This window comes from Pogona vitticeps, chromosome 2, assembly GCF_051106095.1.
Source record: "Pogona vitticeps strain Pit_001003342236 chromosome 2, PviZW2.1, whole genome shotgun sequence".
Taxonomy (NCBI): Eukaryota; Metazoa; Chordata; class Lepidosauria; order Squamata; family Agamidae; genus Pogona; species Pogona vitticeps.
The window spans coordinates 73,363,291-73,377,524 of NC_135784.1; the positions used below are offsets into that span (position 1 = coordinate 73,363,291).

Here is a 14,234-nt window from a genome sequence, read left to right on the forward strand (position 1 = left end):
ATTATGTGGTTTGCTATCCTTACCTCTGCACATATCGTATTTTTTGCTCTATAAGATGCACTTTTTCTCCCCCAAAAAGTGGGGTAGAAAGCCTGTGCGTCTTATGGAGCGAAGGTGGTGATTTTGCCCCCCCCAGCCCCGTGGGGGGGAGCCTCCCAAGGGTCCGAGTGAGCCTTCCAGGACCCTTCCGACGCTCCCCCCACCCCCCACAGGGCCAGCGTGGGCGAAATCGGGAGCTTCCAGGACATTGGGAAGCTTGGGAAGCTTCAGAAGAGCCCCAGAAGGTGGCGATTTCACCCCCTCTGGCCCCCGGGGGGGCAGGAGGAGTCTCCAAGGGTCCTGGAACACACCCTAGGACCCTAGAACCCTAGGATGTGTTCCATGACCTCTCCATAAGGCTCACCAAATTTTAGGAGAAGAAAGCAGATTATTTTTTTCCTGTTTTCTTCTCCTAAAAATTTGGTGCGTCTTATGGAAAGGTGCGTCTTATGGAGCGAAAATGCGGTAAATTTTATTGCTGTTGCTTCAAGCAGATTTGATTTCCACTTTTTTGATTTAAAATTCTAACTGACACAGACTATCAGTTCTTAGTTTGAAGAAACTATTTTTTTTTAGTTTAGCTTGCTAGAGATTCTGGACTGTAACAGGCAGCCCTGACCTCACCTGTCCGTCACCGCTGGAGCAGTGAGTCATCAACCAATGGTGTGATGGAGGGTGGAACTTAAGGGGAGGAGCTGGTGTATAAAGGGGTGTGTGAGAGAGAGATTGAGAGATTGCTGACTGGAACTTAAGATAAGAGAATGAGCTGAGAGTTAAAGTGATCTTAGAGTCAGTGAGAAAGAGTCTGTGATAGCTAGTGCCTGAGAAACAGTGATTGATTATTTCTTCAACAGTGATTTACCATTCCTTTCTGTTTGTAATCAATAAACCAAGTTTTTATTTTTGAAAGTTATACTGGCTTTATGTATGATTTATTTATTAAGGAATGGTTGGTGGCAGTAAAGTGGAGTAAAGTGTTTTAAAGTGACGTGACGACCTCCCTTTGTGAGTCGTGAGGAAGGCCGTCACATGGACCTTAAGTCATTTATTCCTCTTATTTACACCCAACTTTTCTCCTAATAAAGGACTTGAAGATGAGGACCAAGATCTTATCAGGTTCAGAATGCAACATGGCAATTCTGGCTTCTTAATGTGCGGCAGCTCATAGACAAGATCTACACCAATTGTCTTACACTGGGGTAAAGACCTAAGAGGATTCTGGCCATTTATAATACAATAAATTTCAATATTAAAAAGCAATTAAACATATAATGTACTAAGACAACAGCTAATTCAGATGATTTCAGCCAATAAGACTGTTTGATAATTCACAGTATTTTACTTACCACTCCTGGGAATATTTTTTGCAGTCTGTCTGCTGCCGCCAGTGCTTTTGACTTCCCACCTTCAAGACAGTCTTCAAACTCATACAGTGGCTGACGGACTGGATTGGAGTAAGAGATCTTGGCATTGTCCACAAATGTGATCTTCCTCACTCCCCACCCCTGAATTGAAAAACCATAATCAGAAATGAACTATCTGATAAATGCAAAAATAATTACACAGATGTGGCTTGAACAAAACCCAACCAAAAATAAACTTCTGCACCTAATCCCCAATGTTAACAAGGAGACAAAAACAGTTGAATTGATTTTGAGTGGGGAGATGCTGTCTCCTTCATTCAAAAGAAAGGACAATTTAGGTTATGTTCATAGAATGGGGTTACTTCGGGACCATAGCGGAATCTGATATGCATCAGAAATCAAACCACATCAGGCAGATGGATTAACTGTGTTCTGTCCATGTCAATAACTGTTTGGGCTGCTGGCATTTTGCAAATTCCACATTACTCTCAAATGTTAGTGGAGTATTGGTACACGGCAAGGCAATAACCACACCAAACTGGTAACAGATGAAAAAGGCCAGAGGGTGTATACTAAAGGAGATAAGTCAGATATTCACAACAGAAAGTGACTTCTTCAAGGAAGTCTGTCTCATATACAGTGGGGTCTCGACTTGTGAACGACCCTACTTACGAACAATTCAACTTACGAACCCGCCCTATAGGGAAATAAGAACTCGACATACGAACTTCCCTCGAGTTACGCACAGGAAAAAAGTGCCCCCTCCCTCCCCTTAGAGGCTTTTGGAGGGGAAAAAAGGTGAGAAACTTAAAAATAAATGAAAGAAAGTCACTTACCAGGCCTTGGTAGTCCCCAAACAGCAGGAAAAAGAGCAGGAAACAGCTAAAAGCCCACACCAGAAGGGAGCCTGGCAGCCAATTTGTGCTTTTCCCCGTTCCTGCCCTCTCCTCTCCCCACCTATCAGCTGATCGGCTGGCTCTGAAGAGGCTTGGGGAGGCTTGCTCAGCACCTAAAAAGCCTGCCTGTGTGTCTTTGTGCTGGAAAAATCAGCACAACATGCTTTAAAACATGCTATAAAATTGGCTTCGTTGGAAAAAGATTTCAAAAGTGCTTTGCAAACTGTTCCCTGCCTTCCCCCTCCTTTCCTGAACCTAAGGAAAAAAAGAGAAAATATATCCCCCTCTAAGTGGCAGAAGGCAGAATAGCAGCTTCCCATTAGTTTCTATGGACGGAAAAGAGCAGATACGGATTAAATGGTTTTCAATGCATTCCTATGGGAAATGCAGATTCGACCTACGAACTTTTCGACCTACGAACCACCTTCCAATATGGATTAAGTTCGTAAGTCGAGACCCCACTGTACTTTGAACTGTTATGCTAAACATATATCATCAACAACAAAGCAGGGCACAATTAAGGGTAGGAGAGTATACATGAATTATTCTAACACAACTTTTATTTCTGTCTTCACAAGGCTCAGATCGGTGTTTCTCTTTTCTTAACCAATCTTCAAACCAAACAATAGGCCAAAATCCTATTACATTATGTTCAGCAGCTTAACCTTCCGCTACAAATTGCTGCAAGGTAAGAAAACTTGGTGTAAACATTTCCTACTGAACACCAATCTTGTGACTTTGACTGCTCGCCTTGGGGCAATTCTGGAAAATGAAAACTGCGCCACTGGAACCAAGTCATATAATAAGATTCCAGCCATCATTTCCAATGGCCCAGATCCTCTTGCATAATTACTCTGGGGCAACACAAAGAATGTAACTTTGGTGGTGATCTGTCTCAAGTAAAGAAATCACTGAGCTGAGTTTCCCAATAGGAAATACGGTACATAATATCTACAAATTTTTTAACTTGAAGTAATTTGCCTCCAAAAGTTACATTGTCTGCATTATGCCAATAAAATTATGCAAGGGGATGTTGACTAATGTCATGTTTACAGAACAGCTAAATAAATGTATCAATCTCACTGTGAACAGCATTGTTATCCAGCAAGCTTCCTTAATGGTCACAGCCCTCATTTATTAACAAGACTGGAACCAGCAGAAGAGGAATCCCATGAAAAACAGCAAGCAAAGGAGCCGGATAGAAGACAGCAATAAGGGACTAAATTGCCCTCCTACAGGAAACACTAGCTTACTGATTTTGTTTTATAGATTATTGTATAAAATTACAGAACAGCTTTAGAGTTTAAGAAGCTTCAGTACTTGCCATCAAGGTTCTGGCTACACTACAACCCAGCGTACCGGCTCCTAGAAGAAGACACTTCACAGACACAACCTTCTCCAGGTCAAGGGTAGGCACTAACCGCCAGCACATCAATTTAAGGTTAAGATCCACCGAGGACTCAGCTAATCTGAAAATAGAATACACAGTAAACAGAACATAAGAAGACATTTGACCAACTGTCTACGCAACTTCCTTTGCCATCCTTTTCTAAATTAGTCTCCTCTACACATTTGTGTTTTAACTTCAGAGAGAGCCATTTTCTTTCTTTCTTTCTTTCTTTCTTTCTTTCTTTCTTTCTTAAATACCTAGGCAACCAGCATCTCTCTGAAAAAAGTGAAGATGTGGAGTACAAAGATCAGATGTCAGGAAAAAAAAAGAGGACAATGGCCAAAAAATAAAGTTAATATCTATGTTCTACAATAAGATTAGATATTAAAGTTAAATGTTAGTATAATTACCTATACATATAAAATTAGTGAAACCAGCGTTACAATGGGTTGCATAACATTAACATCCTACAAGATCACAAGTAATTACTGTTCATCTGAGTCAATTAGAAAGCTGCAATTACTACTCAGCCCTAATACCTGAATAATTAGGATAATATTTGTCCTCTTTTTTCATGTCTCAAAAATTGATGTGCACCCTTCACAACTAGGAAACAAATGATAAGAGACAAATGCCAAAAAAAAATCTACTGGCTAGACGTCTACTGGCCGTCACTTAAGATTTGTGTAAATTGACAGTGCTAAGTACAGCTGAATGATACAGTATCGGGGACATATCTGTTGGGCAATAAGTCACAAGCTGCACCCTGGTGTCTCCTCAGTTAGCTGCAATTAGCAACAGGAAATTATGTAAAATTTGCATGTGTAGTAATACGATTCTAGTTACTATTTGGTAACAAGGATCCTGGACAAGTAAAGAAAAAAAAAGGGAGACCATTTCTCACTCATAGCCTTAAATTTGCTGCTCAACAGATAACCTTAAAACGAGGTGGAGGAAGATGAAATCAATGTGCTACCTACCTAGCTTGCAAAATGCAGAGCTTAGAAAGGTGTGTTTCTTAACAACAATTTCAAGAATTCCCCAACTGCACCATGTGTTTCAGTAAAAAGAAAAGAGTTGTGACCGTCTACCAAGGTATACTTGGAAATGTGTGCCAGAAAAATGCTCTAGGGTTCACTCTCCATTCAGAGATGACAAGGACAGAGCACCTTAAAAATCTAGTTAGCCTGAGACTACTGTAGCTGGAGAGATCCTTTGTGAAACAGACTGTGGCCTATCAGGTAGGCAATAATAGCCGGTCCTCAAAAAGACAGTGAAGTCATTTTTAACAAGCAAGCATACAAAGTGGCAGGACAGTGATTTCTTGATTTTAAAAAATGCTATACAGATTATTAGAACAATTCATTTAAAAGAGAAAAGGCATGTTTCTCACTTTCCCATTCTAATGCATTACAAATATTGCCCTTCACTCATAACATTTACATGCCTTTGCAAATAGTTTCTTTGCATCCTTTGATAATATGTCAGTTGGAGAGATATGAGCCATTATGTCAGCTCATTTTAAAAAACTTTCTGAAGAAATCTGTTATGATTAGGGGGAGGATTTCTATGACATTTCTATGGCATGTCACATTTTTCTTGCAACCTATGTTTGAGCTTATGGGTGGGTTTGAACATATTTATGAGTGATCTGGTGAGAAAAGCCACAAACATGTTTGAACTTGCTTATGGGTTCAAATTTAAGTTGCAGAGAAAATGTGACATGTCATAGAAATCCTCCCCCAAGTTATGATCATGCCAAATCAAGCCATCAAAATCCTGCAATATGGAGATACTTGGATACGTCACTGGTTGATCAGTCAATGTACAGAACAAACTTTAGTTATATAATTTGATGGTTGGGCACATATTAAAGTCAAAGCACTTTTATTTAGATACATTTAGCCTACAGGCAGAAAATCTGCCAAACATATGTACTGAACTAGTGAATTTCAGTGGCTTATTCAAAGTTAACACGATATAATACTATATAATCCACATAAAGATTATGAGACTTGATCATAAAAGTGAAAAATGGAATGATAATGAAAATGCATTTTTATTATCTTGGATAATAACTGCAGTAGATTCAAAAGACATGCCAAATAACGAGGGTGATAGATGACAATCTTGATTATCTCTGTATAGACAAAAAACTTCTCTGAAACATCTCCATGACTGACAACCTAGCGAACAGTGGGCATATTTTAGAGTGCTGCTAAACTGCAGATGCATTTAACTTGATTTTAATATTTAAGTGCCACCTTATCAAAAGCCTTCTCTATGTCTAGAAAAAGTACACCACATCATTTTTAACAGCACATTTATCACAATTTTAATATCTAATGATACGTTTACCAACAAATCCTTTGTGATCCAAATTGATAAATTTAGCCATGATCCTATCCCATATTACACCTAGAGTAAATGATCATTATTTTGAATTCATTTTTAATTAAAGATTGGTCTGTAAAGACTTTAAATGTGTTTGACCTTTCTCCAGGTTTCAGTATTTTAGTTTCTTTACATGTCTCTGGAAGCTAATATAAAGGAATAATTAGAGTTAATTAATTACAATTATCGTTGGAAACTAAAACTCTAATGTTAAGCCATACGTTCTAGATTTAATACATGCTATCAATAACTCCCTTTCTTGCTGTATGATTTTTGGAATATTCACATACTATTATTTTCCTCTCTAGGTTGTTCTAACAAACATAACTCTTATTTTTAAAAAAAGTAAACTGTACCATTATCTCTTTCATTGACTTAATTTTTTCTGATCCACACAGATAGATAGAACTATTTTCCTTTTTTTTTACAGATTCTTGTCAAAGGTTTTTAAGTTTTGTAATCAAGTTACAGTATATTCTCTCTAATAACTTTCATAATTCTCTCTAATTTATAACCCCTTTTGATCTCTAATGATGCCTTGAAACAATCTACATTCACTATGATTTCCAGTTTTCTAGTGGCTTTGTGCACTGTGTTCCACTGAATTTGAGTAATCAGTTCCTGTTATTCTTGTAACATACAACTTTGTTTCAATTTAGAATATTTCTTAAAGAAAATAATCCCATAAGAACCTTGAATCTTATACTTTAGGCAATTGACATTAAGTTTAGAAAAATCAACATTTGCAGTCTCTATTATCGAGACAAAATAATCTTCATGCACTCCATGTTTGACGTATCTGTAGGGATTTTAAAAATGTTTTAGGTAATGACACATTTTATCTTCATTACTAGACCCATTTCAGAGCTATTAACCCCTTGCAATCTCTGCTGATAACAATATGTTTTTCTGCAAATTCAGTCTATAAAGTCTAGTTTGTTTAATATCAGCTATAAAGGAAAAAAAACATATATATGCCATTAAATATTTAAGCATTTCATTGATATATGTCTGCTATCCTAATCTTCTACACCCTCCAAAACATTCAAAAGTTTTAAGTTGTAATGGCTACTCGTTTTTATAGATGACAATATACAGGTTCTAACTAATTTCGTCAGCCAAAACTCTGTTGCACATTTATGCAAAAAGTGTATCTTTTGGTGGCAAATTGCCATAAGGCCTTGAAAAATTTTATTTCTCAGGCTTGGCTAACTGCTCTGAACATTGAAATCTGAGGCAACAGATTCCTATGATCTTTCCCTACCCAATGGAAAATGAATAATGAAAAGAAATCTAAGGCAGCAAGTTCCAGTCATTCACAAATACAGCAGACATGTTTCCTTTCAACGTGTTTACAGATATATATTTCTAATGGTAAGATCAGATTTTAAAAAACTATAGAGCAATACCTTTTAGGGTCCATACACTCGCTTAAGTTGACCATTCTTGGGCCCATACTCCCCTTTTGATTTTTCTCCCATCCAACAGCTTTTGGACAACCTGCTTAAACAGGGAATAAGAATATACTGTGTTGCAGAATGCATATACTGTATGGTTGTAAAAAAGAAAAGCATATATATACATACAGTATACCTAGCATACTCTCTGGTTCCCTCTAGTGGCTAATTCATGTAATGTGTATTTCTGAGGTTCAATTTTAAAAATTGGCAACAGAGAAGTGAAACTTTGGGTAGTGATTTTGTCAATACAGCAGTCCTACTGTACTGTTATTTGAAGTCACTTCTACAGTTTCCAGAACAGAACCATGTCACTCTAGCTGTTTGCAAAGCAGCTACAGGAAGGACTCAAATAATTTGAAGCAGCACTGGAAGTCATAACAGTCTCAAATTCAAGGCATTTATTTTTGGTAAGCTATATTCACTAAAACATGCTCTAGCAACATGCTTCTGGGCACTAAGACCAGAAGGTTTCACTGTAAAGTTTTGGGCGTTAGTTTGTGGATTTCTAGTCTATAAAGAAACTTTTGTCTGCTTGTCTTTCAGAACGGTATGCTGCAGCGCAGATCAAGGCCCTGTAATTACTTTTAATCAAGCAGCAAGCACTTATCAGGCATATTAACACCATTCATGTGGCAAATGCTAGCCACTGACGCATTAAAAAAAAGTATTTTGCTGATATTCCTTATCAAGAAGCAATGGGTTACAAAATGAACAATAATAAATAAGATGGATATCACCTAATCTATTATACTCCCTGAATAGGCCCAAATTCCATACTTTATGTGCCTAGGGAGCTAAATGAGAGGGAAAACTTAGTACACTATAGGGAAAACAGTTTACAACCCACAGTCAATTTCCAAACCCAGAATTCTACAGTTATCAAACAAGAAAGAACAGCATTGCCAACAAAGCAAGGACACATCTGGACAATTATGTAGTAGCAGAGCCCAGCTGGACGGGTGTGAGTGGGTTCTCTATCTTTAAAGGGCTTTTCCTTACTTGGAGACACAAGAGAGGATTCAGAAATATTTAACGAAACATTTTTATTAATAAGCTCACTTGCCATTTCTTTGTTACTAACATTTGAACCATGAACAGACAACAAGGGAGGAGAACTCTCCCAGAACCATAATAACGATTTATCTTCATCTAACCCTTTTAGTAATAGGTTCTTGTTTTCTCTTCCTCTTCCGTGGGTAGTCTCAGAAAACTGTTGCGAACTGCGCACAGGGTCCCGCGACAAGGGTGGCGGGCCCAATCCCCCTCTCTCGATATTTCCTTCTCCACTTCTGGGGGAATGTGATGCACTATTCGAGCAGGACCACGCTTCTTCGGGAAGACCAATACGGTCCATTCTTCGGGGCTCAGACCGGGAATGATTGGTCTTGTCGCGCCGGTCTTTCCCTCCTCACTTCCACCTTCAAACAGGGCTTGAGCAGATCTCTTTACCGGAACTGAGAAGGCTTGAACATCTTCAATTGACTTTCCAGACTCTCTCTCTTTGAATACAGACACCTTCTCCGTCTCTTTAGAGATCTCTCCCTCTTCAGTAGTTAGGAAAACATCTATCTGCTCTCTTTCACGGTACACCTTGCTTCTCGCACCTTCTCTTTCCTCTCTCAACCGTTTCAACTGACTTTCTCTCACGCGCCTTTCCTCCTCGCCCGCGCGCCTTTCCTCCTCTCGAACTTTCTCTACTCTGCCCGCGCGACCTTCCTCTATCTCCTCTGCTTGTTCTTTTATTTCTGGCTTCACTGATATCTCTGACTCCACGATAACTATCTGAGGGGACGGCTCACTACTTGTTGTTTCCTTACTCTCCTCCTCACAACGGGAAAAGTCCAGTGCCAGAGAAAACAAAAGCTTATTAGAACAAATAGTTTCTCTATTGATAAAGAAGGAGATGTAATCTAACTTCAGCTTCCACGTGCTGAGGAACAGATGATCTTCCATGTTACCTACCAGCCACACTGCAGAAGGCAAGTGCAAGATGGCCTCAGCAGATGATCAGAAGGTAAGCAAATTCACAAGGGAGGTGGTGGTAACTCAGATTAGGGCTTTAAGCAATAATAACCAGCACCTTGGATTGTATTGAAAAATGAACTGGCAACTAACGCAGCTGATATGATTGGATGTGATTCATGGATGTTCCTGTAGCTACTAGTAACAAAGGCTCCAGGGAATCCCTAACGTGTCAGAAAGTTGTGGATAAATGGAAAATAACCTTTCTGAGCAATACAGCACAAAAAAAGGGGTCACTGCTAGGTCAAAGAAACGGTTCAGAACAAATTAAGAACAGCAGAGGTTAGTCACTTCCAGGACAGGCTTTGGCGAGAAATGTGACAGAAACCATGCTACTTTGACTTTCACTCTGAGGCAACGTGTTGCAGCCTGTTGTAGTACACCCTGGTAGAAATAAAAGTGGCACGGATGGCTTGCACACCAGAGGAAAATAATTTCATTTTAAGATAAAGACTGGATCCTTTCCAGGGATGTTTCATTGGCAGGAGTCTTATCGCTTAACATACGAAGTCACCGTTAGAGTAGGGCCATTTGAATCAACTGAAATTATGGAGGGTTTAACGCACCAAATTGCCACTGATTCAACAGGCCGACTCAAGTGCAGCTTACTATGCTAAGCAACAGGATTTCAGGGGATGAATAGATTTTTACGAGAGGGGTGCAACAATATGTTTTTAGACGACACCTTCCAGAATTCCTCAGGCAACATAGCCACTGGCAACACTGCACAGGGAGTTTCTGAGAGTTGTAGATATACACGCCTCAAAGTTTTTACAGGTACGCAGCTCTTGAAATACGCTGCCATAAAGCAGCAGGACACTTGTTTCCAGAATTCTTGCAAAGGCAAATTAATCCCCCCCCACACACAAAAACCACAATAAATATTGCAACTTATAAATGTGGAGCCTCATCTGGCAGAAGGGATTACCTGAATTCTGTGCCATTGGTGGAAGCTTTATTTCAAAAACTATGCTGTGTGAGATATCTCTCGCTCCCTGCATGGTCCTGTCCCTGAAGCAAAGCACTTCAACTGAATGGAGGCGGCTGCCCCTGTCAGGAAAGAGACCTCTGTAACAGCAGCAGAGCTAGAAAGCTGAGATTTAAAGCAGGAAGCTTTTTTTTTTCTCTAGTTGATGCCAAGGCAATCTTCTACTAGACAGCAACATAGCCCCACATTCTGATCCCATTTACTGGACCTGAAGTTATTCAAAGTGAAAAGGCATACTAAAATGCACAGTTCATCAGAGTGGTCTGATACGAACACAGCATCAGAATGCAAACAGGTTCGTTTCTGATTGCAGGCACCAAGGGTAGAATTGTTAAGATCCGTCTGCATTCATCAGCACTGTAAAACTGATTTCGTTATGGTTCAGTTCAGGTTTGCCACACAAAACTGGAATCAGAAACAGCAGCTGAGGCAACCTCGACCACACAGTATTATGGGAAAAAACTAAGTACCATAACCACGATATAGGTAGAGTGGCCAGACTGAAACGAGGAGAAGGCTCCTTCATCCTTGATAGCTGTGTAGAAGAGAATCTTTCAGCCCCTGCACCTGGCCAGTCAAGTTATATTAGCTGATCTTCCTCCTTCTACACAACTGCTGAAGGAGAAGGAGCCCCGTCCTCTCCTCAGTCTAGTCACAGGCAATCTTAGCAGGCAATGCTGCCGAACCCTCTCTTCTGTCACATGTGGTATCTTTAAGACTATAAATATTGCCCATTTAATTTCATCAGATGTAAACACAACTAGGGTGGGTAAAAACAAAACATGTGAAATATGTTTAGAAGCAAGTTGCAACGACTGTATTGAGGTTTACTTTCTAGTAAATGTATCTAGATTGCAGCCATGGAGAAAACCACATTCAGAGCAGTGACTAATAACAAATACCATCTGTGAGCTGCCAGGACTAATAGGTTTCTCAGTGGCCATCCTGGATATTGAGTGAAATTACTGGGGTCATAAACACCAAATATCACCTGCAGAGAAAGCAAAAATCTGCCATTAACATTAAGATAAGAGAATTAGCATCTCCTCAAAGCTGAATATTTGGCAATGTGTGCTGTAGCCCCGTTTAACAAGCATGTATGAGACTTATGGCTGAACATATAATACTGGTACCCCATGCTGATTCCCTCACAGCCACTAGAACTGTACATTTGCAAGCAAGGCTAACGAAAGGTGAACACGCTAGATAATTGCCCAATAAGTTCTCAATTCAATGTGATATGTTCTCAATTCAATGTCTTGGATTCCAGAAAAGAAATCTTCCCAGGAAAGAAGGGTGGTGCTTGGTCTAGAAAGCTGCTCAGTCTGTGAGTTCTAATGATTAATTACTTTCCAAAAGGCAAGATTCACTGTGTTAAACCGAACTAGACTGGTATATATTCAATACACATTTTCTTACAATGTGGTGACTGGTGGGGAATGCACTCTTTATATCAAAAGGAGTATGCAAGGAGGGAAGCAAAGTCAAACTCCCTGCCCTGCTTCACCTTGAGATGTATTGGCTCTTCTGAGACCTTTCTCCTCAGGCTGGCTCATTTTCAGTATCAGCTCCGGTTCTCAATGGAAAATCATAAAGCACCTAAGCTTTACACAGATGGAAGGTGCATTATTCATTCTGGCGTAAACTAGGCCTCTCTATCCCCCACAGGTTTACTCAGAAAAGCATCTGTTTCATAAGACCTAAATATGAATCTTGTGAATGATGACATTCCAAGGAAATCTGATTCTGACATGCATTTTTTTCCAGATATCTAAGTGGCCCAGGACTGTCAGCTCTTCTTTCCTTCCCTTGCCCATGTTTGGTAAAAGAAAAGGAAAGGGAAAGGAAAATAAAGCTCTAGGAATCATTTTCAAACTCTTTTTTTATTACCTTCTCCCTTTGATCAGGGAAAAAGTCCTTCCAGTTTTTAAGCAACGACACAAAAACTGATTCATCGTGGTACTTGATTAAAAAATAAGGCAGAGCTGTAAGACCTTCTTTCTGGCAAAGTTCATCATATGCATTCTGGAGCGCCCGGATCTGAAGAAAACAGAACACAGTTCTCCTCAATTCACAGGTCTCTGGAACACTATCATATCTTCCTCTGCTTATATAATGGCATCTACTTGAAACATTTATAATGCAAATCTAAGGGGGGGGGACTTTTAAAACAGTAAAACCCAGCTGTGAAGTGGGGAAAAAAATCGACAGCAACAAAAAGAGGAAGAGGCCTATCATGGGACAGCTGAAAAGCATGAAAGGGAAGGAGGGAGGAAGAGACAGAAGCCCAGTTACACCAAGTAAATGACAGCAACCACTCAACTGCAAACAGCTTTCAAAAAGCTAAGTTTTCAGCCAGCCAAAATTGTGGCTGATTGACCTTAAGAGTCCGTTTCCAGTTGCACACAGAAGGGGATTTTACACCATTCAAATCCAAATCCATACAGAATTTTAAATGTAAGAACCAGTTGAGCACAAAAATAAACAACTCATGCAGGCTAAAGAATGCCAGAGTAATACACTCCAGTCAAACACTCGTTTCCTTAGCAATTATTGGTTCAGCCTCACCTTCAGGTTGCCGAGATTATAAAATGCACTGCTGTAAAAGAAAACCAAGGGACGTGGTGGCGCTGCGGGCTAAACCGCAGAAGCCTGTGCTGCAGGGTCAGAAGACCAAGCAGTCGTAAGATCGAATCCATGCGACGGAGGGAGCGCCCGTTGCTTGTCCCAGCTCCCGCCAACCTAGCGGTTCAAAAGCATGTAAATGCGAGTAGATCAATAGGGACCACCTTGGTGGGAAGGTAACAGTGTTCTGTGTCTAAGTCGCACTGGCCATGTGACCACGGAAGATTGTCTTTGGACAAAAACGCTGGCTCTATGGCTTGGAAACGGGGATGAGCACCGCCCCCTAGAGTCGAACACGACTGGACAAAAATTGTCAAGGGGAACCTTTACCTTTACCTAAAAGAAAACCACATATCCTACCAAAACTTTGTGGAGGAAGGACAATATAATGTAACATGGAATTTTATAAGACAATTTGTCGATGGATGGCCACATACATTTCATTTAAAAAACCACAAGCATGATAAAAATATGCTTTCCCCCACAAAATAGGTGGATGCAATGCATCACAGTCCCATTTGCTATGCTACACCTAGCTATACTTTTTTTGTAGAAACCCTCATTTCTTCTTTACCACAGACCTCCTCTAAGAGTAGGCTGTCAACTACGATTAGTTGCCATTTGCAGTGTTAATTAACACTAACACTCACTAACAGACGATGCCTTGCAGAAACACAGTTCTTCCAAATACATCAGGCAAAAGCTTGTAGAAGAGATGAATTTGCCAAGGTCAATGACACCATTATTCAGATTTATTATCCTTGAAAGAGGAATGTTCACAGTGGAAATATTGCTTAATGAAAATACTATTATGGACAGTAAAGCTGCAAAATTACACGTGTCTCCTCATATATAACCCTGCTGTCAGTTAACGGAGTAGAGGATCACAGCCTTGGTATCCCATAAAAATTTATAAGCTGGACCAAACTGCCCTTTCTCTTATTATGTTTATCCATACAACATCATGGGTCTTCGAGAGGCATAAAATAGCTGAGGTAAAAATAAAAAATAGAAACTCCTCAGACAAAGAACTATTCCACAGAGAGAGCCTTAAAT

The 14,234-nt window shown here is 39.8% G+C and overlaps 1 protein-coding gene across 5 annotated transcripts in view; it reads right to left on the bottom strand.

The window, feature by feature from the left end:
- Positions 1-14,234, bottom strand: part of ATG7 (autophagy related 7) — a 139,969-nt gene that overhangs the window by 112,827 nt on the left and 12,908 nt on the right. For 3 of the 5 annotated variants that reach the window (XM_072989723.2, XM_072989721.2, XM_072989724.2), the window contains exons 6-11: positions 12,444-12,593; positions 11,456-11,544; positions 10,494-10,615; positions 7,493-7,586; positions 3,624-3,768; positions 1,386-1,544 (exon numbers count right to left, since the gene is read on the bottom strand). In XM_072989723.2, the coding sequence (XP_072845824.2) occupies positions 1,386-1,544; positions 3,624-3,768; positions 7,493-7,586; positions 10,494-10,615; positions 11,456-11,544; positions 12,444-12,593 (759 nt within the window). The remainder of the gene's footprint in view (positions 1-1,385; positions 1,545-3,623; positions 3,769-7,492; positions 7,587-10,493; positions 10,616-11,455; positions 11,545-12,443; positions 12,594-14,234) is intronic. The other 2 variants (XM_078385420.1, XM_072989722.2) reach the window with 1 other exon arrangement.